Source organism: Salvia hispanica, chromosome 1, assembly GCF_023119035.1.
Source record: "Salvia hispanica cultivar TCC Black 2014 chromosome 1, UniMelb_Shisp_WGS_1.0, whole genome shotgun sequence".
Classification (NCBI taxonomy): domain Eukaryota; kingdom Viridiplantae; phylum Streptophyta; class Magnoliopsida; order Lamiales; family Lamiaceae; genus Salvia; species Salvia hispanica.
Window position 1 is genome coordinate 209,952 of NC_062965.1, and position 26,013 is coordinate 235,964.

General features: G+C 35.6%; 3 protein-coding genes and 2 long non-coding RNA genes across 6 annotated transcripts in view; 1 reads left to right on the forward strand and 4 right to left on the reverse strand.

Moving 5' to 3' along the window:
* Positions 1-1,992: 1,992 nt before the first annotated feature.
* Positions 1,993-6,388, reverse strand: LOC125205368. The gene is made up of 3 exons (XM_048104256.1): positions 6,262-6,388; positions 3,149-3,487; positions 1,993-2,393 (listed from the first exon to the last, which is right to left on the reverse strand). Exons 1-3 carry the CDS (start codon positions 6,386-6,388, stop codon positions 1,993-1,995), a joined length of 867 nt encoding a protein of 288 aa, XP_047960213.1.
* On the forward strand, positions 3,991-5,527 carry LOC125201009. Of its 2 annotated transcripts, none has more exons than XR_007172822.1 (3): positions 3,991-4,006; positions 4,653-4,717; positions 5,062-5,527. It is a non-coding gene; the product is annotated as an uncharacterized LOC125201009 (long non-coding RNA). The 2 variants fall into 2 exon arrangements; XR_007172821.1 differs by having other exon boundaries at positions 3,995-4,106.
* Positions 6,183-26,013, reverse strand: part of LOC125201000 (putative disease resistance protein RGA3) — a 44,758-nt gene continuing 24,927 nt past the window's right edge. The window contains exons 2-5 of the mRNA XM_048098859.1: positions 7,967-11,540; positions 7,417-7,503; positions 6,621-6,858; positions 6,183-6,457 (exon numbers count right to left, since the gene is read on the reverse strand). Of these exons, the coding sequence (XP_047954816.1) occupies positions 6,665-6,858; positions 7,417-7,503; positions 7,967-11,522 (3,837 nt within the window). The 5' untranslated portion in view covers positions 11,523-11,540 and the 3' untranslated portion in view covers positions 6,183-6,457; positions 6,621-6,664. The remainder of the gene's footprint in view (positions 6,458-6,620; positions 6,859-7,416; positions 7,504-7,966; positions 11,541-26,013) is intronic.
* On the reverse strand, positions 14,952-15,574 carry LOC125201010. Its single transcript, XR_007172823.1, has 2 exons — positions 15,373-15,574; positions 14,952-15,187 (listed from the first exon to the last, which is right to left on the reverse strand). It is a non-coding gene; the product is annotated as an uncharacterized LOC125201010 (long non-coding RNA).
* On the reverse strand, positions 15,575-24,316 carry LOC125201007 (putative disease resistance protein RGA4). Its single transcript, XM_048098876.1, has 5 exons — positions 23,956-24,316; positions 22,631-22,672; positions 16,417-19,947; positions 16,103-16,153; positions 15,575-15,628 (listed from the first exon to the last, which is right to left on the reverse strand). Exon 3 carries the CDS (start codon positions 19,944-19,946, stop codon positions 17,835-17,837), a length of 2,112 nt encoding a protein of 703 aa, XP_047954833.1. The 5' UTR covers position 19,947; positions 22,631-22,672; positions 23,956-24,316; the 3' UTR covers positions 15,575-15,628; positions 16,103-16,153; positions 16,417-17,834.

Consider the following 26,013-nt stretch of genomic DNA (forward strand, 5'->3'; position numbering starts at 1 on the left):
GCATTACCACAAACCATAGAGAACAGAGCCAGAATAAAAAAGAAAAGAAAAATCACAAAAGGCCATCACACCATATTTTTGTTACATGTTTTCTGCGGGGGAAAGCATGGAAAAATATTATCATAAATTGAATCATCTAAACTACTATATCACTTATAAAACACAGGACACCATCTTCTATTCCAAAATGAAGTTTCACTTTCATATACTACTTCAACTATAGAGGACGATGACAGGATCGTTTTTCAAATTCCTCATGTTAAAATACATGTGACAACAATCTAATTATGAAAGATCAAGACATGAATATTGTTGAAAGATCGATAAATTATTCATTCAACTTGCTTGCATATTCAACTTTGTACATGCCTTTAAATATGCTAGAGAAAACTATTAACAAGGCAAGATTTGCCCTCATTCCTAAAATAAGAGAGTATATCATGTTGCCTAATTTACATGATTTCTCCCAATCTTTTTCTTCTAAATTGATTTCTTGATTTCTTTCCAACACTCCCCCTCAAGTTAAGTAATGGGACCCATTCTTAACTTGTCCAATACTTCATGAAAGCTTCTTGTATTAACCGCTTTTGTGAGTATATCCGCCAGCTGATCTTCAGATCTCACTAATGGGAGTTCCACCGTCTTGGCCTCTATATTGTCCTTGATGAAATGCCAATCCACCTCGACATGTTTCGTACGATCATGTTGGACTGGATTCTCAGATATGTTGATTGCCGCCTTATCATAGCAGAACAACTTACACGACTTCGGTGATTTTAAATCCAGTTGTGTCATCAACTTCTTCAGCCATATGATCTCAGTCAATCCACTCTTAATACCTTGACATTCTGCTTCAGCACTCGACAAAGCTACCACTTTCTGCTTCTTACTCCGCCATGTGACAAGATTTCCTCCAACAAAGGTGAGGTAGCCAGCGGTCGACTTTCTATCATTTGGGTTCCATGCCCAATCTGTAAAGCCATGAATCTCCAAATGGCCATGATTTTCGAACAGAATTCCATGATCTGCTGTCCCCTTTAGATATCGAACAATTCTTAGAGCTGCCTCCCATGAGCTACTTGAGGCGCATGCATGAACTGACTAAGCACTCCCACTGATATGCTATGTCAGGTCTGGTGTGGGATAAGTATATTAGTTTCCCTATCAAACGCTGATATCTAGTCCGATGAGTAGCTTCAGCTCCTTCGACTATCTGCAGACCGTGATTTTGAACCATAAGAGTATCTGCTGGCTTACAGTCCAGTAGTCCTGTTTCAGTCAAGAGGTCAAGAACATACTTCCTCTGACTGATGAAGATCCCCTTTTTCGATCTTAGTACTTCTATACCCAAGAAGTATTTCAGAAGTCCCAAGTCCTTCATTTCAAATTCAGCAAACAAGTTCTTCCTTAGTTGACCCATCTCCTCTTCGTCATCGCCTGTGAGAATCATATCATCCACATATATGATTAGACATGTAATCTTCCCCTCTCGTTTCTTTAGGAACAAAGTATGATCAGAGTTGCTTTGCTTGTACCCATATTTCTTCATTGCCTCTGTAAATCTCCCAAACCATGCTCTAGGTGATTGTTTCAGCCCATATAGCGTCCGCTTTAATTTACAAATTTTCCCTCCTTCGAATTCCCCAACAAATCCAGGAGGTGCTTCCATATAGACTGGCTTCTTCAGTTCCCCATGCAGAAAAACATTCGTTACGTCGAACTGATGAAGTGGCCACTCTCTTTCCGCTGCTATCGAGAAAAGGACTCGAATAGTATTCATCTTTGCCATTGGTGAGAATGTGTCGGCATAATCAACTCCATAAGTCTGTGTGTACCCCTTGGCTACTAATCTTGCCTTATACCTTTCAATCGACCCATCTGGCCTTCGTTTAATGGTAAGACCCATCTGCATCCCACAGTTCGGACTCCATCAGGTTCACACTTCCCATGTATTGTTCTTCATTAGGGCTGCATCTCTAAAAGCATTGCCTTTCACCAGTGGGCGATCTTCATGGCCTCCTCGACCGTGTATGGAATCTCCTCTTCTTCATAGAGGGTTACCTCGAAAGCCCTAGCCATCTCTGTTAGGTTTGCTTTAGCCAAATTTGCCATAGAGTATCGACTCTTCTTACTTACTCTCTCAGGACTATATCTCTTAGCCGGAATCCCACGAGTAGTCCTTAAAGGGAGTATGTATCGGCCAGTATCACCATCAACTGCTGCATTCACATCTACACCAGACCCGTTAGGTGGAATAATTGTACTATCTGAGCTAGTTTCAGGAATTACCTCAGATATCACTGGAGGAGGTGGAGGAGGACTGGATTGAAGCGTAGGCGATTTAGGAGGCTCTACAGTAGATGTGATCGGCTCGACGGTGACACTAGCTTGCTCTGTTTGTTCCACGATCGAGTTGCTTGGATATGGCACAGGCAAACTAACTGAGGGGTCGAATTATTTCACACTCCCCCTGACCAGTGCTCTCCCCCTAACCCCGAGGTTGGGTGTAGTAAAAATACTCGCTTTCAAGGAAATTACAATTCATGGTTGTTATAATCTTCCTAGACCCCGGTGATAACAACGATAAACCTTTTGATTTATCCCGTACCCCAAGAAAACACATTTTAAAGCACATGCAGAAAATTTACACCTTTCGTGTTTTGGCACATGCACATAAACCGAACAACCAAAGATTTTGAGCGGAAGAGTGAGGGGTGTAGGAATATCAGTTAGGGATGAAAGAATTTGTAAAGGGGTTTTCATACCTAATATTTTAGTAGGCAGCCGATTAATAAGATAAACGGCAGTTGCAACTGCTTCTGGCCAAAGGAATTTAGGAACATTTAAGTCGAAGAAAAGGGCTCTTGTGACCTCTAAAATTATCCTATGTTTTCGTTCAGCTACTCCGTTTTGTTCAGGAGTGTGGGGACAAGTAGTTTGGTGGACTAACCCCTTGTTTTTGAAAAAAAATTGTGTTAACAAATTCCCTACCATTATCGGATCTAAGGATTTTAATAGTGGTTTGGAATTGTGTTTGGACCATCGTGAAAAAAAAGCAAAATTTTCAAAAACTTTAGATTTATTTTTTAGAAAATATACCCAAATCAATCTAGTGCAATCATCCAAAAAATAAGAAAGTACTTGAAACCATGATCTCCTAAAATAGGAGCCGGACCCCAAACATCAGCATGCACTAGAGAAAAAATTGTCTCGACACGAGTATCACTTGATCTAAACGACTGTCTGTGGCTCTTTGCCAAAACGCAAGATTCACAAGTAATATCTTTAAAATGAGAAAATTTTGGAAAAAGCAATTTTAAATAACCCGAGGATGGATGCCCCAGTCTGCGGTGCCACAGCCAAGCTTCCCGATTTGCAGATCCGTGAGCAAGCATTGCGGTGCCACCTTGTTGAGCAAACTCATCCACATAATAGAGGCCTTGACGCTCAGTGCCACGCCCAATTATCCTCCTCGTCCTGATATCGTCTAATACACAGAAGTTTGGATGCATCACTGTAACACTCCGGAATATATAGTATTTAAAATACTATATAGTAAGAAAATTTTGTCAACTTAGAACCAAAGTATATATTTTTTGTTAAGTTCTATGCATTTAGAAACATCTCATTCATAAGAAAAAGTCATGACCTTAGTTGAGGATCTTTGTTGAAAGGTAGAATTTAGATTTAAGGAAGAATTGTTGGGATTGACTAAAGTTTATTTCATGATAATTGGGCCTGATTTATTGTTGCAACTGAAGCCCATTTGATCTAATTTTTATTTCTTCTAAACCTTAGGTCCAATTTTATATTAACTATAGAAATTGCTCAAACTTATCTCAAGCTACCAATTAGTTTTAAACATTTGGAAGGCCTCTAAATTAGATTAGTGTACTGAGTGTACATATGTAGTGACGTGAGTGTTTAGTAGAGAGATCAGAATCAAAACATTAGAAAAAGAAGGAGAAAAGGGAAAGGGGAAGAAAAAAAAAAAAAAGACCAAGAGGTATGGATTATAATTTCTTCACAAAGTGGTCATCGTTTTGCCAAACAAATTAGTTAAATCCCATGGAATTTGTACCACAATTCTTCCTCTTGCTGTATAGGTTAGTTAAGTATTCCCTGTTTCTGGATTTTGGTCAAAAATTTTGGGAAAGAAAGGGGAAAGGTCGCTGCTGTTTCGGTTCGCCGCCGTGCGACGCAGCAACCTGTTCAACCCTTTCCTTATGTGAAATCATGGATTTTTCATGTATTTTTATATCACGTTGAACCTATTCTGATAGGCTTCGAGAATCTTGTCTCGGGTCTTCATTTTGATATTGTTTGATTTACCGTTTTGCTGTCGAAAGTTACAAAAAAGGGAAGGGAATAGTTTTGTTATGCCAAAAAAATAAAATTTATAATTTGACTCCATTTTAAGAGTTCACTGTGTTCTATAATAAAGAAATAAATCCCTTTTCATTTTCTTTTTGATTCTTTTTGAACACTCTAAACTTTCAAATCAAGTTAGTAGCTTGACTTAGTTTGTCAATATCTCTTCCGCAGTTCGAGACAAGCTTAGTTGCAAATGATCCCATCTACTAGGAAATTCCTAACTTATTTAATTTATGGACCTACACTAGAATTCTAAGTTAGAATTACAAACTTTGTAGGTCGAGACGAGCTGACAGGATAGGAACTCTTCACACATATTGCACTGTACTCTGAGATCGTCAAGGTGGGTTTTTCTATAACTCAAAACCATGTTTTAAAATGCCATGTGAAAATGATAACTGTGTTTATAACATTGTTTACAAAATGATTGGATATTTGAGACTTCAGGCAAGAGGAATTCCGAATTTCAAGCATAGACGGTTTACTTTGTGACTAAATGTCTAGATAAGTAACCGTAAAGTATTCATGTGATCACATTGAGTCTCTTATCCAATGAAGAAGGGTAAACTTCGTTATAAAGTGTGTTTATCGTTGTTTATTTTTAAGCATGAAAGTATGTTCGAACGAATGTAATACCCACTGAGTGTTTTCTGGCACTCAACCCAAAGATTTTTCAAATGGTTTCAGGTGCTGTAGATCAAGCTGGGTGAAGACTAGCTGTTGGTGTGGATTTAATGGTGACCACGATGTTATGTGGATTTTTGCTTAAATCATCCTTAAACTTGGGTTTGGATGCTACCAATTAAATATCCTAGCTACTATTTTGTAAAAGGAAGAAAATAACCAGTTTGAAACTTAGGGACATAGTTGGCTAGTGAGTTGTTAGATTGTATAAACAAATATTTTGGTATGTATATAGAGGTTGACTGTAAAGCTTTTGAATACGTCGTCTAGTTGGCAAGATATCTTCGATGTTGGCATTTTTTTGTTAGGTTTATATAGAGGTAAGGACTTGAAAAAAAAAAGAAGCTATGTTGGAGTTGAATTCAAACTTGAAGTGGAGGTGTTGTCTATTTTGAAATTTTATTTTGAAATCAGCTGAACTTTTCAATTAATATTTATCATATAAGAATGTAGGTAGGTTTTAGTGACATCTCTATTCTGCTGAATTGGGGCGTTACAATCACTAATGTATAGTTTAATTCTTTCGTCACATGGCTAATAGACATGAGTTTATGGGACAGTTTAGGCACGTAGAGACAATTTCTGAGTTTCAAAGTAGGTGAAATTTCAATGGTCCCACTTCCACCCACAACAGTTAGTTCCCCATCAGCAGTTTGTATATGGCTTTTGATTGCTTCATCAAATTCAGAAAAATAATTTCTATCATAGGACATTGTATCAGTAGCTCCGCAATAAAAAATCCACTACTCTCCTTAGGATCAATTTTATTTTGGGTAACACAAGCAATTCCAATATGTTCTAGGGGTGCAAAACATAACTTTATCGTCATAAAGTTATGATATTTAGTAGAATTCCCTAGAATATCTAAATTTTTATGGAGAAAAATCTAGATATAAAATATTAAAGAAATCTAGTAGAAAATTCTAGAATAGGAGATGTATGCCTATAAATATGTGATAATTGCACCATTTTGAGAAGTTGAACAGAGTGACAAGTTGAGAAAGTTTTAATTTTATCTCAGTTCTAATTCCTCAATTGAGGGGAAGTTGCGCAATATGTCAACAACAAATCCCATTAATCCCATCATACTAACATCTATTTGTAAGTTTTTACGACCATCATAATAAACGCCCAATAATTGATGAATACCATAAAATCTCAAACGTGTTTGGCGGGCCAATTTCGGCAGACAATCAATTATACCAGGTGCATTCTGTAGGCTACTTAAATTCTCCAACACCAGTGACTCGAGCGAGGATCCTACCATTTCACATGGCAGATACAGCAAAGCATTGCAGTCCTCAATCTCCAAACTCTCATGCAATAACATCAGGGATAAAAATGAGTACAACCGTCAAATTTTCTTGATATGCATATTCTTCACCTTCTTCAGCCAAACCTGTTAGGGACATTTTAATTTGATATTTACTATGTGAAGCTGTAAAGAAACTAGAATTGGAGATGATGTCTAAAACAAATGGAATATATCCACATTCTCTAAAATCATATAAATATATCAATCAAAGAATATGGAATTAATTGTTAGTGAAGCTGAATCTTACCCGTCTGAATCATAAGAAGTGTTTGATGCACAATGATTCCTTCTTCACCTCCTCGCTCTTTGGAAGCACCTCAAACTCAAACACAAATCCTTTCCCCTTTTACTTTCTTCATCTTTAGCTTCAGCTTCTTCTTCAACTTCAGCGTCTCCATCTTTAGCTTCAGCTTCTTCTTCCATTTCATCTTCAGCTTCTTCTACTTCAGCTTCTTCAGTTTCATCTTCGATTTCTTCTACTTCAGCTTCATCACGAAAACATTGTGTATTATAAATATAATCTCGTTGAGAGGAAAAGAAGCATTCAGTTGACCATTTTTGGATAAGTGTGTGCAACTTACTCTTGCAAGTTGGTCTACTTTAAAAAAGATTAGCTCCAAACTAGTTGCAAATAAACCAAAACATTAAAAGTTCATATCTATTTGACTTTAACTTAAAATTTTAATTCTAACTTTTTTTATGTTTCAATCACAACACAAAAAACCTTCGTAATTATTTCTTCTTAATCACAATCCTAAAGATCATCGCCAGCCAAATGAGTCCTAAATAATGTCTTAACATCCAAAATTATTATCCAAAAGTAGCATCTACCACAAACCATAGAGAACAGAAAAATCACAAAAGGCCATTACACCATATTTTTGTCACAACAGTTAAAATACATGTGACAGCAATATAATCGTCAGATGAAAGATCAAGACATGACAAGAGACAATCAATCCAAACTTCATAAATACCTTACGTTTTTCAATTTTCATGCAATAATAATGTGTAAAATGAGTACAATTGTCAAACTTTCTTACCACACGAATTTTGGCTTTGTTTTCGCTTCAAGAAATTTCTCCACAATTTCTCCCTGCGCACTTCATCATCTTCTTCTTTCACCACTCCTGCCATCACACCATTTTATTGTCAAATGTTCAGTGTTGGAAAGCATGGAAAAATATTTATGACACTAATATAACATTAAATATTATCATAAATTGGATTTAAAAAGGTGGGAAATGAGTGAAGAAAATCACCCACGTTACAAATTATGTGAAAAGATTAAAAAATTGTTGAAAAATATATATATCTTCCACTTTCCATCAAAGAAATACTACTCAATCAAGATAATTTTTAACTCAAAATTGATATAATCAGTATACATTTTTGCAATTACCATAAAGGTGGGGCACTTTTGTTAAAATGGTAAAATAATGAGGAATATTTACCCTAAAAAGACCCAAACTAGTATCATCGAAATAGAAACAAAACAAAGTTTTATAAATCTTTAAAGTGAAATGGAGGTGAGGAAATAGACATGCAACGGTTTGTAAGAACTAAAGAAACAAGAAAAATATTGATACTCACGTTTTCCATCAATGTCGATGATGGCGACATGGGAAATGTAGGGCCATTGGGAAATGTCAAAACATACTTGTGGGCAGTGTGAAATACTAAGCCAACTTAGCTTAGCGTTGCTATGTATCACATCTATGGGTAGACTCCTTAACTTGCTCCAATTACTTATGTCCAACCATTCTAGGGATGACAAGTTTCCCAACCAATCAGGTAACTCTTCCATTCCAAAATTCTGCAAATATAATTTTTTCAGAGCAGTGAGAGATTGAATTGATTTCGGCAGACTTTCCCAACCTTCACCATTCAAATATATAAACCTAACTGGGGGAAAGTTGCATCCTTGCAATATGCCATCAATAGTCTCCATTGATCCCAACACACCAAAATCTAATACCAGGCTACAACTACCACTGCAATTATCAACCGAAAATGTATGAACACCAAGCAATCTCAAACTTGTTTCACGGGCCAACTTCGGCCGACAGTCAATTATCTCAGGTACATTATGTAGGCTACTTAAATTCTTCAAGCTCAGTCTCTCAAGCGAGGATACTAGCAGTTCACATGGCAGATACACCAAAGCATTGCAGTCCTCAATCTCCAACCTTTTAAGACATGTGAGGCTTCCTTGTGATTGTTGTACGCCCATATGTTCCAAATTTGGACACCATTTTATAGTCAACTTCTCCAAAGAATTGATGGTGCTTAGACCGTTTGGGAGTCTCCTCAATTTGGGGCAATTCACTATCTCCAATTCCAATAGATTTGGATTGCTGTCGAATAACCAATTTGGGAGGCATTCCAGATCACCTATGCTTCTTACACAAAGGTGTGTTAGCAACGTCAACTTGGTCTTAAATATGTTTTCTAAAGCCCTGTAGCTCCCAATGTGTCTAATAGTCAAATTTTTTAGAGGCGGCGAGGAAAGAGCTGGAAAATTTGTCAATTGATCGCAAATTTCGATCTTCAAGCGTTGGAGTTGAGGAAATATCTTAACTGATTCTGTGTGTACCCACTCTGTCAGCCTAGGCATGTTATACAATATGAGCTCTTCAAGAGCTGGAAAAACAATACAGTGGGATTTATGGGAAGAAGAATTTATGGACTTCAAATTTGTGAATCCTTCTAACCACAGAGACTTGAGATTTGGCAACTGCCCTAACATTGGGATTTCTTCACATTCTGTGCACTTTATGAGACTTATCTCAGTCACATTGTGAAGTTGTACCCAAGAGCCTCGAGGCACATTTTCAACGGCCATATCATCTGGACTCCATGATGGAAATCTTTTTCCCTTGAATCCTTCAATCCTTAACTTCTTCAGATTTGAGTGAGGTTTAAGGCCTTCCAACACATTCTCATCGTTTCTACTTTCCCTTTCCCTTTCCTTTTCACTTTCACTTCCACTTGCACTTCGATATCCATATTGATGATTCCACTTCAAGTGCAACTCCAATAACTTTGACTTTTTATGTAGATTTGCTTTCTCAGCCTCTTCCTTGTTACCAACGTTTTCCAGCCTAGAAATTTCCAATTTTCCGTTGAGATTGTTCAAATTTCCGAGTTCTTCGATTTTGTAGCCACTCTTGTCGCCCACCTTAAAATGCTCTAGGGTTCGAAGAGAAGTTAATAGCCCTATCTCGGCAGGCAAATCTATAACATAGATATGCCTTAAGTTAATCAAGTACCTCAAAGTGCTCGGAAATTGAAGGTGCCCTTGTATAAAATCTACCTCTGCTCTCAATGTTTGCAAGTGAACCAGTTTACCAATCCAATCCGGAAGACATGCAATTCTTGTTTCGTTAATATTAAGAACTCTCAAATGTATCAACTTCATGATTGAACTTGGCAACTCAATGACTCTACTACTTCCAAAAGTTAAAACATGAAGACTTTTGAACTCTGAGAACATGTTACCACAAAGGTTATCCATGACCAATAATGTTCGCAAATATTTTGCATTTTTTTCCAAAACACCCTTTGACTTGTCTTCAAGGGACATGTATCGAACTGGGACGATGTCAGATGCATCTTGTGAACCACCTAAAATAGAATATGCAAGATCATGCACAAGATCGTGCATCACACATTTCACCCCGCCATAATATCTTCTTGTAATTTGCAGTAGAGAGTTGTCTAGAAGAATATTGATAAAGTTTTCTCCCACAAATTCAAAGTCATTATTTCCATCAGCTTCAAGAAATCCTTCTGCCATCCAATACTCAATCAATTCTTGCTTTCCAAATCCGTGACCTTTAGGAAAAACAGAACAGTATGCAAAACACTTCTTGAGTGATGGTACAGACAATTCATCATAGCTCAACCTCAATATATTTGTGATATGAGCTCCTTCATTGTGTGCAAGCCATTTCTCTTCGATTGAGATCCATTTTTCTCTAGATTTATTGCGCAATACTCCACCAACTACGTTAGCGGCTAACGGCAAACCATTACATCTTCTTGCAATTTTTCTCCCAATGGCCTCAAATTCCAAAGGAAAATCCTTTTTTCCAAAGCTTTTCTCTTTGATAATTGACAAACAGTCTTCCTCAGATAACTCTTTCAACTCGTGTGGACAATTTGGACTCACAGTTGAAGCGACCTCCTTAATTCTAGTGGTAACAACAATAACATTTCCCTTAATAGAACTAACGCCCAACACGGACTGGATAAAATCATTCCATGCGGGACGATCTTGATTCCAAACATCATCAAGAATAAGAAGATAAGTTTTTTCTTTCAAACTTTCTTCCAACTTTTTCATAGTATCTTGCTTACTCATCTCGGCTTCAATTTTATGAGGAGCCACCTCTTTGAGGATTTTCTTTAGAAGAGCCATTGGATCAAAAATTTGAGAAACATGCACCCAAAGATATGATCCAAACAGATTCTTTTCTTTTAGAAGATGAAAGACTTTCCTAGTCAAAGTTGTCTTCCCCAATCCTCCCATTCCCACAATAGTATGAATAGAAACACGTTCATCAGTTGTGATACTAGTCGTAAGAATCCCAACTACTTTCGACACCTCCTCATCTCTTCCAATAAAAATTGGATCAAGAGTGAAACAGTCAGTTTCACGAGACACATCAGGCAAAGTGGGCACATTGGTGGCAAGCATCTCTCTGAGGCCAAGATCCGCAGCCTCTTTGTTAATGACCTTCAAATTCTCATTGATTTCTTGGATTCTAAGAGCCATATTTCGGGAGCGTGAATATTTAACGCATGGTGAGAAGCACGAGAGTACCTTTTGTTTCATGGGTTTGATGGGTTCGTTGGGCATGATGGGCTTGATTTGTTTGCAAAGGAGATGATAGTTGAACTCATCCAAAACATTGTCAGCATCGAAGGCCACGTTTTCAAGCTTCTTGAGCCAGCTTTTGACAGCCTCACCGGGAATAATACGCTTCTCTGCATCGTTCAAGAATTTCTGGATCATGTCCAGGCTCTCACTTAACTTTTTTGCTTCTTTTTTGAGGCCTCGGACAAGTGAGAACTCTTTCTTGGAATGGTCGATGAGGTTTTGAACAAGAACTTGAAGGACAGCGGCCACAGCTTCTCCCTCCATTCTTTCAGCTGATGATAACTGTGACACAGAGAAGGTTTAGAGTTTAGGAATGGAAATGTATTATTGGTGCGATGAGGAAAAGAGAGTAGAATTGGAAAAAATTACCAAATCTGAATTTTGATTACTGAATGCTAATACTCCCTCCGTCCCTAATAATTCATAACCAATTTGACCCGGCACGAGTTTTAAGAAATATAATAGAAAGTGAGTTGAAAAAGTTGATGGTATATGGATCCTACTTTTATATATTAGTTTTATAATAAAATGTGAGTGTAAGAGAGTTAGTTGTGTAGGGTCCACCATCAAAAATGGTAAAAGTGAAAGGTGACAAATTTTTAAGAATGGACGAAAAAGGAAATAGATAGCAAATTTTCAGGGACGGAGGGAGTAACATAATTGAATTATACAGACTACAGTACTATTAAATTTAGTGGTCGAATTAAATTGTGAATTATATGGGCTGGGCCTTTGTATTCTATTGGGCTTCATGTCAAGTTAATAAACTCGATTCTCCCGCTAGCTATTTATAAGCCAATACGGGCCTGAAAATTATTGTAACGACGAGTCTCCTATTAATGCTATTTAGCAACTTGAATTGATTTTATTCAAATAACTATTCCTTCCATCCCAAAGTTAATACATTTTATTTTGTCCCAATTAAAATAACATATTCTATTTTTAGTAATTTTCTCTCTACAATTAATATGCACAACCACTTTTTTCTCTCTTCAATTAAATGTTCCCTTTGTCTGCCATTAGAAGTGTCAGTTATTTTTGCGCACTCGTTTAATAAATATGGTAATAAATAGTTAAAATGGAGAAATGGTAAATTAAGAAAGAGAATAATGTTGAGAAGACTCCTAATGGATAGACCGTTGAAAACAAAATGAGTTTTGCCCTGGGCTCCGAGACATATGGGCCTTTTGCTTGGGCTTATTGGTTGGTCCATCCACAAACACCCAAAAGGTATGAAGTATCAAACTTTGGTATATCGTAAAGTACAAGTTCAATATACCGAAAGATCGGTACAATAACGACATTGGAAATTCTCCATACCGAAACTTTGGTATAACGACATTTGGTATATTGAAACTTCTGATATGGTAAAGGTATGGAATTTTGTCTGACCGATATTTTTGATATGGTATACTGCGTAACATTTTCATTTTCAGTACTATATACCGTACCGACCCGCCCCTATACAAATATCTACATACGCAAAGACATAAATCCAAACTAAAAAATTATTTAGATTTTACCTTATTCTTACTCCGAATTCACGCTTATTTTCAACAGTCTCTCAAATTAATTTAGGTGAATCACGATGCTTTACTTGTTAAGGATATCTTCGAAACTTATGGAATTCACCTTTGGTCACAACTTTAAAACTGTTCCTTCAGACCTCACAAAAGGTAGGGCTGGAATTTTTCACTTTGTGAGGTCTCCCAATGTCGACATGACACAGAAACTTGATATAAACATGCAAGAAGTTGGTTTGGGTCATTAAATGGTCGACCCAATAAAAACCCGATGAATTTGGGTTGGGTTGGGTTAGCCCTTTAGAGATACTCTCTATGTCCACTAGATATCCTACAGTCAAATAAGAAACATTACAACCAGAATATCAAGTCCTTTGATATATATACGCTGATTTCTGGTAGTATTATTATATTATGTACAATTGTGTGATGAAGTTTGAACTTGATTCTAGGAGTTGCTCGGTTATTGAACTTTTATGAGTTGATGGTGATGGTTTGAGACAATACTTAGACTTGTTATAATGGAATGAGGATGAACTTAATCAAGGGATAGACTGCTTGTTTGATTGCTCTCATGAGTTGGATTTGATGAGAGTTGATCGAGTAAGTATACGAGTAGTCTTTTTTGTAAACGTACAGTCTTGTCTATCTTGCTCGAGGACAAGCAATAAGACTTAAGTTTGTGGATATTTGATGTTAAACATTTTGATGTCCCGAGAGGCAAACATTTCACCCGACTTGGTCGATTAGGTGAAAGGATTTAAGTCCATTTCACCTGACCGGATGAAATGTCATGACACTTGAGGTATGATTTTTTCATTCTTATAACTAAATGAAAAATCAATAGCATACATCCATTTAAAGTAAAACTACATAAATGAAAAATCAAAAGCAAGAATTTGTAAAACTATTAGGAGACATACCTTAGAGAGTTCTTCTCAATATGTATTATTCTTCTCCTTTGCTCTTGGAGATGATTATTGTGAATAGGCGATGGAATTAGCTTTCTCCTTCTTGCAAATGATATATATCTAATGACTCATAAATATTAATTTTATATACCCACTAACTCCGCCACTGTCGTGAAGGGATAATTCTGCAATTAAAAAATTATTAAATGTACAACTTTGAATTAATTAGTGCAAGCTATACTAGAGCCCGTTGTCACAAATATAGTAGTATATCATAAAGTTGCTAATTTTTTATTTAAAAGGATGTTTCCACTGATTAACTTTTTCTAAACACGTTCAAACTTTTTCTAAAGTCAGTCAAATAAAGGGTTCAACATTAATTTTATATACCCACTACACCGAATTTTAAATATAAAAGAGAAAACATATATTCCTTTTTAGATATTTTACAATAAATTACTAGAATATCACTCTCTATCACTTTAACTTTTCTTTTTCATTTTCTTATCTTTCAGTCCTGCCGACAACTCCTTTTTTGTTTTAAATTTTAAATGTATTTGTCGTTTGACAGCCAAATGAGAAATTAGTCAATTACCAGTCTACTCAAATTTTGTTAACAGGGTCGTGTATCAGATTAAATAGTATGGTGAGTTGAATTAAAATAAAAGATAAATATAAGTACTTATATTATAAAAGCTAAACAGTCTTTATTTCTTAAATGGGTTTGTCATGAGAAAAAAATGGACTTCTGAGTATATATAACTTGTAATATTATTTATTTTTATTTTGAAAAATGTTAAATTTCATTATAATAGTAATACATACGTATTTAGTTGTCTTGCTTCTTTTTTGGTTAATTTCTTATAAAATCATGAAAAATAATCGTTTCTAGTTTATTTGCTTCTTTTAAAATTTGTACGACATATCATAAAGTTTAAGAAATTTCTTTTTGAGTTTAAATAAATTTTTTACATAAAAATACTAAAGCTAATTACATAATTAAATTATACTAAAAATTTTGTGGGTGAGTTAAATTGTGAATTATATGGTCTGTGCCTAGTTTTTGTATCTATATGGGCCTTAGATTCAGGTGAGTGGGCCTCATTATTGCAACAACATCTATAATCTATAGTCCATAACACACTATATCCACGTTCTCACAACTCATTCAGAAGAGAATTGAAAAACAAGGAAATTAAAAGAAAACAAGAGCGACACTTAGCTGTTACTCCAGTAAAAAGTGTCAGGCAAACCACAAATGAAAACCATGAATCCATCACAAAATGTAAGTGACAATAATCTAATAGTCAGACGGAAGACCAAGACATAACTACAAACACATAGGATCTTGTTCGATAAAACACAACAAAATCAATCCAAACTGTCATTCAATAACACCAGGGATAAAATGAGTACAACCGTCAAACTTTCTTGGTATGTAATTCGACAATGCTCTTTAAACAAGTCTCTGCTTCTTCACCTTCTTCTGCCAAACCTGTAAGGTAATTTTAATTTGCAATTTTTAGTGTGAAAAGGTAGAGGAAAACATATGTAAAAACATGACTAGAATTGGAGATGATGTCTTAGACAAATTTTATATATCCACATTCTCTACAATCATAGTAAAATATATATCAATCAAACAATGTGGAATTAATTGTTGGTGCAGCTGAATCTTACCGGCGTGAATTTGAGGAAATTTGCAATGGACAATAGTTCCTTCTTCACCACCTCGCTGTTTGGAAGCATCTCAAACTCAAACACAAATCCTTTCTCCTTTTACTTTCTTCTTCTTCTTTAGCTTCAGCTTCTTCGTCTTTAGCTTCAACTTCAGCTTCTCCATCTTTAGCTTCGACTTCAGCCTCTTCTTCAAGTTCATCTTTAGCTTCAACTTCAGCTTCTTCTTCAACTTCATCTTCAACTTCTTCTAATTCAGCTTCATCACGGAAACATTGGGTATTATAAATAAAATCTCGTTGAGAGGAAATATACGTAGCTTTCAATTAACCATTTTGCGATAATTGTGTGCAACTTAGTCCTGCAAGTTGATCTACTAAAAACTGATTAGCTCCAAACTAGTTGATGCAATTTCGAAACATTACAAGTTCATATCTATTTGACTTTTAACTTAAATTTGAATTCTAACATTTTTATTGGCCTTTCCAATCACAGCACAAAAAACCTGCATATTTTGTTTCTTCATAATCAAAATCCTAAAGATCATTGCCAGCCAAATGAGTCCTAATTAAATACTAATATTTGGACCAAGCATTTGCACCCAAAATTCTTATCCTAAAGTAGCATCCACCACAAATCACAAAAGACTGAAACATGTGAAATATATATCATCCATCAATTAAAATAAAAGAAAATACACCTTTAATATAAAAAAAGAATAGTAAATACGCACCTGCAGGGTTACCCGAATTCAGCAATGCACGTATTTCCGTGAACGGCATATCTGTAAAATACAACAGATGATACTAATGAGATGCAATTGCAAAAAAGAAGGCAGTTAAATCGAAAATTTAAAGGATGGGTATAAAGCTAAAATAATTACTGTACTACATAAAATTGGATATTTACACTATCATCTAAATTTAAACAACACAAAAGGAGTAAGTGAATTTCTGAAAATTAGAATTTTGACAGATGTAGTCTCACATATACTGTAATATTGTTTCTATAGAAACAAACAAGAATTCAAAGATAATTCATACTCACATATTTGTTCTCCATTAATGATATACAATCTTTTGTAATCCCAGCGACACCTTGCATTCATACACTTTAACCATTGAGGTAAGCTGTCCATTACAATAGTCTCCAACTCCAAGTTATAAAGACTAGTAAAATGTTGAAGTGATTCCACCAGATTTACCCAAGTACTAACTTTGATCCCCTTCAATGTTAAACGTCGAAGTGAGTGGGAGCTGCGTCTGCATGCTTGCAATAAGGCATGAACACTCTCAATTGATCCCCCCATACTTGCATCTAATTCCAACCATTCCAAGCTATTAAAAGAAGGTAGGATATCAACTAAACAAGTGGGCATGAATTGAGGAGCACCCCTAATTATCAAATCTTTTAGATGGGGCGATTTTCGGAGGCACTCAATTATTTCAGGTAGATTCTTTAGGCTACTCACACTGTCCAACAACAGAGTCTTGAGCGGGGATCCTATCATTTGACATGGAATATACAGCAAAGCATTGCATCCCCAATTTTCAAGCTTTCGAGGCACTCCTTTATAATCAACTCCTTCATATGTGGACACCCATATATATCTAACTTCTTCAAATTTGGACACTCCTTTGTAATCAACTCCTTCAAATTTGGACAATCACTTATAAACAACACATTCAAATTTGGACACTCCTTTATAATCAACTCCTTCAAATTTCGACAATACCTTATAAACAACGTCCTTCAAATTTGGAAACTCCTTTATAATCAACTCCTTCAGATCTGGACACTTCATATATATCTAACTCCTTCAAATTTGGACACTCCTTTATAATCAACTCCTTCAAATTTGAACACGTCTTTATCTTCAACTTCATCAAACTGAGGCAATCAATTATTCCAGGTAGATTCTCTAGGCTACTCATACTGTCCAACACCAGTTTCTCGAGCGAGGATCCTATCATTTCACGTGGAAATCCTTTCAATTTGGGGCACTACTCTATCTTCAAGCGTTGGAGCTGAGGAAATACCTTGACGTCACTTGATTCTACTTCTGCCCACTCTGTTAGCTCATACCATTGACGCCAATTCGAGTATTTTGAGAGCTGGAAAAACAATACGTGTCTCCCCTTTCTCTAATCCATAGAATGAAGAATTTATGGACTTCACATTAGCCTCAGTTCTTCCAATCGGAGAGTCACTGAGATTTGGCAACTGCCCCAACATTGGGATTTCTTCACATTTATAGCAGTGTACGAGATATATCTCAGTCAAATTGTTAAGTGGTACACAAGAGATTTCACCCACTTTTTCAACTTCCATCTTTCGAGTCCATAATGGAAATCGTTTTCCCTTGTATCCTTCAATCCCTAACTTCTTCAAATTTGTGTGAGGTTGAAGCCCTTCCAACACATTCTCATCACTTGTAATTTCACCTTCTCTATTTTCACCCCATGTCAAACACAACTCCAATAATTTTGACTTGGCAGATAGACTTGCTTTCTCAGCCTCTTCCTTGTTATCAACCCTTTCAAGCTTTGAAATTTCAGCTTTCCTTTGAGATCATTCAAACTTCCGAGCTCTTCGATTTTCCATCCATCTTTGTCACCAACTTCAAAATACTCCAGTGTTTGGAGAGAAGTTAATCTCCCAATCTCAGCAGGCAACTCTACACCATCACTAATATAAAGATGCCTTAAATTAGTCAAGTACTTCAAAGTACTTGGAAGTTTCTTTAAAAAATAATTCTCTGCTCTCAATGTTTGCAAGTGAATGAGTTTACCAATCCAATCCGGAAGATATTTAATTCTCGATTTGTTAATATCAAGAACTCTCAAATGTATCAACTTCATGATTGAACTTGGCAACTCCTCAACTGTATCACTTCCCAAAGTTAAAACACGAACACTTTGAAAGTCTGAGAACATGATGCTATGATCCATGGATAATAGAGTCCGCAAATATTTTGCATTTTGTTTTAGGACATCAATTGAATTTTCTTCAAGACTCATGTATCGAACTGGGGATATGCCATCTGCATTATGAGAACCGGCTAAAACAGAAGATGCAAGATCATGCACAAGATCGTGCATCACACAACTTTCCACATTTCCATAATCATCTCTTTCTGCAATTTGCAGTAAAGAGTTGTGTAGAAGAACATTGATAAAGTTGTCTCCCACAGATTCCATGTCGTTGCCTACGAGAAATCCTTCTGCCATCCAATACTCAATCAATATCTGCCTTTCAATTCTATGACCTTTCGGAAAAATCGAACAATATGCAAAACACTTCTTGAGTGATGGTAGAGACAAATTATCAAAGCTCAACTTCAATATCTTTGTGATATAATTTCCTTCATCTTGTGAAAGCCAATTCTCTTTGATCGAGCGCCATTCTTCTTCAGATTTTTTATCGCGTAGTACTCCACCGACTACCCTGGCAGCTAAAGGCAAACCTTGACATTTTTCTGCAATCTCCATCCCAATGGCCTCAAATCCCAAAGGAACATCCTCTTTTCCAAAGGTTTTCTCTTTGATTATTGCCCAACATTCTTTGTTTGATAATCCTTCAAGCTCATGTGTAGGAAGTGCCCTAACAGTTGAAGCAACCTTCTTCTTTCTTGTGGTAACAACAATCGCATTACCCTTAGTAGAAGTAGCACCCAACAAGGAATCGAAGAAACCTTCTTCCCATGTGGGAAGATCTTCATTCCATGTATCATCAAGAATCAGTAGATAAGTTTTATCTTTCAAAACTTCTTTCAGAATTTTCGTAATATCTTGCTTACTCATCTCAGCTTCAACCTTTTGAGGAGCCAACTCTTTGAGAATTTTCTTGAGAAGAGCAGTTGGTACAAAAATTTGAGAAACATGCACCCAAATATGTGATCCAAACAGTTTCTTTTCTTGTAAAAGATGAAAGACTTTCCTAGTCAAAGTTGTCTTCCCCAATCCTCCCATTCCCACAATGGCATGGACAGAAACACATTCATCAGACGTGATACAATCGGTAAGCTTTTTAACTATTTCTGACATGACCTTATCTCTTCCAATAAAAATTGGATCAAGAGTGGATGAGGCTGTTTCACGAGCAGCATCAGGCAAAGTGGGCACATTGGTGGCAAGAATCTGTGTGAGGCCTAGGTCAGCAGCCTCTTTGTTAATGACCTCCAAATCCTCATTAATTTCTTGGATGCTAAGAGCCATACTTCGGGAACGTGAAAAATTAACACATGGTGAGAAGCATGATAGCACCTTTTGCTTCATGGGTATGATGGGCATGATGGGGTTGATTTGTTTGCAGAGGTGATGATAGCTGAACTCATCCAAAACGTTGTCAGCATCAAATGCAGCATTTTCAAGCTTCTTGAGCCAGCTTTTGACAGCATCACCGGGATTAGTATGCTTCTCTGCATCGTTCAAGAATTTCTGGAGGGTACCCAAACGCTCAGTCAGTTTTTCTGCTTCTTTTTTGAGGCCTCGGACAAGTAAGTAGTCATTCTTGGCTTGGTCGATGAGGTTTTGAACAACAACTTGAAGGACGGTGGCCACAGCTTCTCCCTCCATTCTTTCATAGAGAAGGGAGATAAGAGTTTAGGAATGGAAATGTAATATATAACAATTACCACAGTGAGAAGAGCTTAGGTATTTTCAAATCTGCTTTATGAATTGTTATTCAAAATTTTAAATCTGCATATATAACAATTACCAAACCAAATTTTCACCGACAATTAATGCAAGTTTATATGGGCATGCCTGATGAAAATTCTTAACTACTTAAATTAAATTATAAAAATACTATCAAATTTGAATTTGATTAACAAATACTACCTCCGTCCCCCAAAATTTGCTACACTTTGACCCGACACGGGTTTTAAGAAATGTAATGGAAAGTGAGTTAAAAAAGTTGGTGGAATATGGGTCCTACTTTTAAAGTATTAGTTTTATAATAAAATGTGAGTAGGAATGAGTTAGTGGAATATGAGGTTCACTATCAAAAATGGTAAAAGTGAAGTGTATCAAATTTTCAGGGACGGACCGAAATGGTAAACTGTATCAAATTTTTCGGGACAGAGGTAGTACTAATTACGTGGCACATGGGTTATAATAATTTAAAATTTTGAATTGTTTTGACCGGGCCTATCTTTGTTACCTATTTGGGCTTCAGTATGTTACGGGCCTGAGAATAAGATTGCCCAGTTGCGGTGATTGGGGCTTATTATTGGAATGAATTTCATACTACAATTTCACATGTTGTTCTATAAATATTTTTACTGATTCTATTTAAATATATCACTTTTGTAGCACTTAATACTTTGTTGATACAATTAGATTAAGTATAAAACACTATTCCGAAATGAAGTTCAACTTGTATGCCACGACTAGACATGTTCGTCTTTCCACATTATTAATTATTTTAATATCAGATCGATGACAATTTTTATTTTTATTGTTTCTATTTGAACATGATTAGAGTTCGGGAGTTATATCCGCTTTAACATTATCGAGCTCGTGTCAAATTCCACCTAAAGTCGTCAGAGGAGGATGGGCCTGCGACTAGTATGTCATTAACGGGAGATGGATCTTCGGCTGTGTTAAAAAACATAGCAGAGGCTGTTGTGGTTAAAACGCACAGCAATGCTCATGTACACGCACTCCATGCTATATACATTCCTCTTTTTATACTCACACTTGTTATAATGTGCATGATAATTGCACTCGGGAGTATTTAAGTGAAGGAACTGCAGTATTTACATTGATATTTCCATGATTGGTTTGGGTGAGAGTTGATTGGGTCATTTTATGAGTCGTTATTTTTGTGGAACCTATTACCTATGTACGTAATGTCTATCTTGCTCGAGGACAAGCAACAAGACTCGGACCGCATGCATTGCATACAAAGATCACGGCCCATGCATTTTGATGTCTCAAGAGTCGAACATTTCAATCGACCAGGTGAAAGAGTCCAGAACATTTCACCCGACTGAATGAAACGTCACATATCATGACACATTTCCACTTTTGGGTGATTCTATCTAGGTTTTCACAAAATATGAAAAATCTTTTAAAATTCCAGTTTTAGGAAAAACGAGTAACCATTTTGCGGGTTTGAAAACGCGAATAGGCTACGCGTATTTAAACACGCGAAACAACAACGCGTGTTTTTATCTAAAACTCAAGCAAATTAAACATAAGTATTGTTGCACAATTTGTTAAAGTCGTCACCAGTTTTTTGTGAGGGTGCAGGCTCGGACCCTAACTCCAACAAATTTCACTTTTACACTCAAGTATCATTCAAACTCATTTTGAAAACTATTTTTTTTCAAATATTTTGAATAACTCTTATTTTGTATGATCACTAAATTTTTTCTTCAGTGCATAAGAGTAAAAAACTAACAAAATTTCATGTATATATATGAGATCAATTATATATATGATAATTTTTAAAATATACGTTTTTAATAAATTTACAAAATTATAATTTCTTCTGTTTCTTTACCCATCTTGGTAAATTTCATTTGAAATTATTTTGTAAATATTTATTTTTCAAATATATATTGAATAATTTACATTTATTAGAAAGATGTAAATTTATATTATTGAGTGTACAAAAAAAAAATAACAAATTCTCATTTAAAGTTAGTTGAAAATATTTTAAACAATTTTCATTTTTCAGAAATATCCAAATTTATTTTCTTGAGTGATAACAGCAAAAAATAAAAATTTTACATTTATATGATTAACATAATAGTTAAATAATTTAGAGTAAAAGGAAGAAAATAATCCCTTTAGTTATGTGGAAAAAATTGATGGAGGAGGGACCACAGTCTCACATAAAACAAATGAGTCCTTAACCAAAATTTGCTTTCAAACGTGCGTAGCTGTTTCGTGTGTTTAAAAAGTGTACCCAGTCGCATTTTTAAACACGCGAAACGGATATTCGTTTTTTCCTAAGCCGGAATTTAAAAAAAAGGTTCTCATTTTGGAACCTATATTGTGTAGTCTCCCCAAAGTAGAAAAATCGACACTTGACTAGTTGACCTTTAAATTTTTTAATGAAGATCTCTGCATATGCAAAAACCCTAGCGCAAAAGTATGATTTATTAAACTTGTGGCATTTATAATAATCAAATGACAAATCAACATCATAAATCCATTTAAATTTAAAACTAAATCAAAAAATCACAAACCAGCAAAGTAAGAAAGGCCAAGATCCCTCAATGAATGGGTAGAACTATTAGGAGACATACCTAAGAGTTCTTCTCAATATATTTTCTTCTTCCTCTTTGCTTCTGCAGATGAATATTGTGAATAGGCAATGAAATTAGTTTCCTCCTTGCACATGTAATATGATTAGACTGAATTAAAATAATACTCCCTCCGTTCCACTTTAGGAGTCCCGGTTGATTCAGGCACATGTTTTAAGAAAAAAATGTTTGAGTGTGTAATAAATAAATATTGTAGTGGATGTTGGGACCCACTTTTAATTGATTGTCCAATAAATAAGTGTTGTAGTGGATGTTGGGGCCCACTTTTAACACTTTTTTATTAGTTGTAGTGGATGTTGGGACCCACTTTTAACATTTTGTAGGCATTTTTTATTAATTTGTGTCAACCGAGACTCCTAAATCGGGACGCCCAAAATTGATCAACCGGGACTCCTAAAGCGGGACGGAGGGAGTATATATTTGGCATTGGTTACTGAATCGTTTGGCAGTGCCAAGATTCCCAGCTGTCATTACCACATAATTAAACATAATTAAAAAATTAGTCAGTGGCTTAATTGTCAACTCCAACATAAGACTCCAATTTTTGAGGTCATGAAATAAGACTCCAACATAAATATAATAAATAACAAGTGTGAATGTACAATTTTATATATATGAACACTCAACTATTAATTTTATATACCCACTTGACATTTTAATGTCATCGTGTTGACATTTTTAATACACTACATTGATGAGTTAACAAGTTAGCGACCAAAGAAAGTTAGCAATTTTTCACACCCCTATCCATTAGTACCACTAATAAAATTTGAACCCACTCCACACCTCTCCCCAACATGAAAGAACAAACAAAAACATGATAGCGTGCTCTAACAACCTATGCTTAAAGTTCATTACTCTTTAATAATATACTTAGTATAAATTTTTAAATTATTAAAATATATTAAGAGAATATCTTGGCTACTCTCGATTTCAACTTGATCAGAAGAAGTCAACTCGTTGAGGATTTTCTTGAAAAGAAAGATTGGATCAAAAATTTGAGAAACATGCACCCAAATATGTGATCCAAACAGATTCTTTTGTTTTAGAAGATGAAAGACTTTCCTAGTCAAGGTTGTCTTCCCCATTCCTCCCATTCTCACAATGGCAACAATAGAATTATACCTTCATCATTTGTGGTACTAGTGTTAATAACCTCAACTATTTCCGACACCAACTCATCTCTTCCAATGAAAATTGGATCAAGAGTGAGTGAGTCAGTTTCAAAATTAGGCAAAGTTGGCATCTCTTTGAGGCCAAGGTCGGCAGCCTGTTCATGAACGTGAAATATTAACGCATGAGAGTACCTTTTGTATCACGGGCTTGTTTTGTTTCCAAAGGAGATGATAGTTGAACTCGTCCAAAACGTTGTCAGCATCGAAGGCCACATTTGCAAGCTTTTGAGCCACCAGTTGACAGATCCACCGGAAGTGGTACGCTTCTCTGCATTGTTCAAGAATTCCTGGAGGGTACCCAAAGCACAATCAGTTTTGCTGATTCTTTTTTGAAAGTTGAAACCTTACACAAGTAAGAACTCTTTGAGCTGATAATTGTTTGAGTGAGAAGGGTTAGTGTTTAGGAATGGTCTATTGGTGCAGTGAAAGGAAGAGAGAGCTTTAGGAGTAAATAGAAATGGATAAGATTTGAATGTTTAGAAATGGAAATGGTCTATTGGTGCATGAATGGAAGAGAGAGCTTTAGGAATAAATAGAAATGGATAAGATTGAAGGCTCAAGAGCTCACAGCCTATCATTCTAGATCACACTCGTTTAACAATGTTTATTTACAAAATGTAAAGTGTGACTTCACATATAGTTTGGTGAGTTGGGTTAAAATATAAGATAAATATAATACTTTAATTAGTTAATCTGTGATATATAAAAATAAAGAAATAAATTGCATAAAAGAGGCAGCCAACTTTGTACATGACAGCTCGATCGACAAATTCATAATAGGGAAACTGCACATCGTCAAATTGAAGATCAATAGAAAATATCAATATATAAAAGGCATAGTGATAAATACCAGTGTGTGTTTGTGTCTTTACTTACATTGGAAATGGCTACAGTCTCCAGATATTCAAACATTTTCGTGGTTATTTTCACAAAATATCACTATACATTGACTATGAATGAACACAATTGTAAACCAAAGTAGCGCTAAAACAATTAATTGCAATTTTTAATCGTCTTTTAAAAAAACACAATTAAGCACGTAATGTAAACAAAATAGATAAGGAATAACTGAACAAAAGACAAATGAAAACATGAGAAGAAAAGAAAGATACCATTAAAAAGGAAAAAAAAGAAAAAATGAGAAGAAAGAGAGAAGAAAGCTATTACTATACATGATAACAGCTCAACATATACACCAAGGCAGCTCCCATCACAAATCTAAACTCTTCTTCACAGACAATGTGGCTAACATCAAAAGATACACACCTTTGTTAACCTTGCAAGCAGACAATGAACTACTCCTGCTAACAGCTGGATACAGTCGGATGCTGTTATCTCGTAGGTGGTTGGATAGGTGGGATACATGGGAGGCAATGAACCACCCGGAAAGGAATAATGAGGAATAACAGCCGGTGATATGTCTATGGGTTTAAAGATATCACTTTTAGGTGGGCTAGCTAAAAAGAAACTGAAGAGACGTCGCTGGGGGTTTCCGTCTCTAGAGCCAGCACATCACTAATGCTACACAGCCAGACAGCAAACTGTAGTAACCAATAACACCAAGAGCCTGCAACCAGAAGAAACAGGCATGATCAACCACAACATTTTAAATTGTTTGTGTTTTAATTCACATTAACTAAATAATAATGGACTGATTTGCAATATCTCATTAACTTTGGAAGTAACATCATATTTGGTTTTGTTCCCCATATATGGTAAGTATTGTTCCGTAGAAAAACCCTAAAATAGATTTGAGTTTGGTGTATGGTTGTAGTAGTTTCTATACAAAAAAAATTTGACACTGCTCTAATACAAGTCTATGCTTCCTCTCATTCTGCCAAACCTGTTGGGAAATTTTAATTTTCCATTTACAGTGTGGAGAGGTAGAGGAACATATATGTAAAAACATGACTAGAACCGGATATGCTGCCATAGAAAAAATGTATATATGCATATTCTGAAAAATCATATAAGAATAGAAACAAAATGAGGAGCAGAGGATGGTTGGTGAAACTAAATCTTACTAGTGTGAATTTGAAGATATGTTTAATGGATAATAATTCTTTTTTCATCTCCTCCCTCTTTGGAAGCACCTCAAACTCAAACACAAATCCTTTCCCTCTTTGGTTTCTTCTTCTTCTTCTTCTTAATCAAAATATATATCATCCACTATTTTCCATTAATATAAAC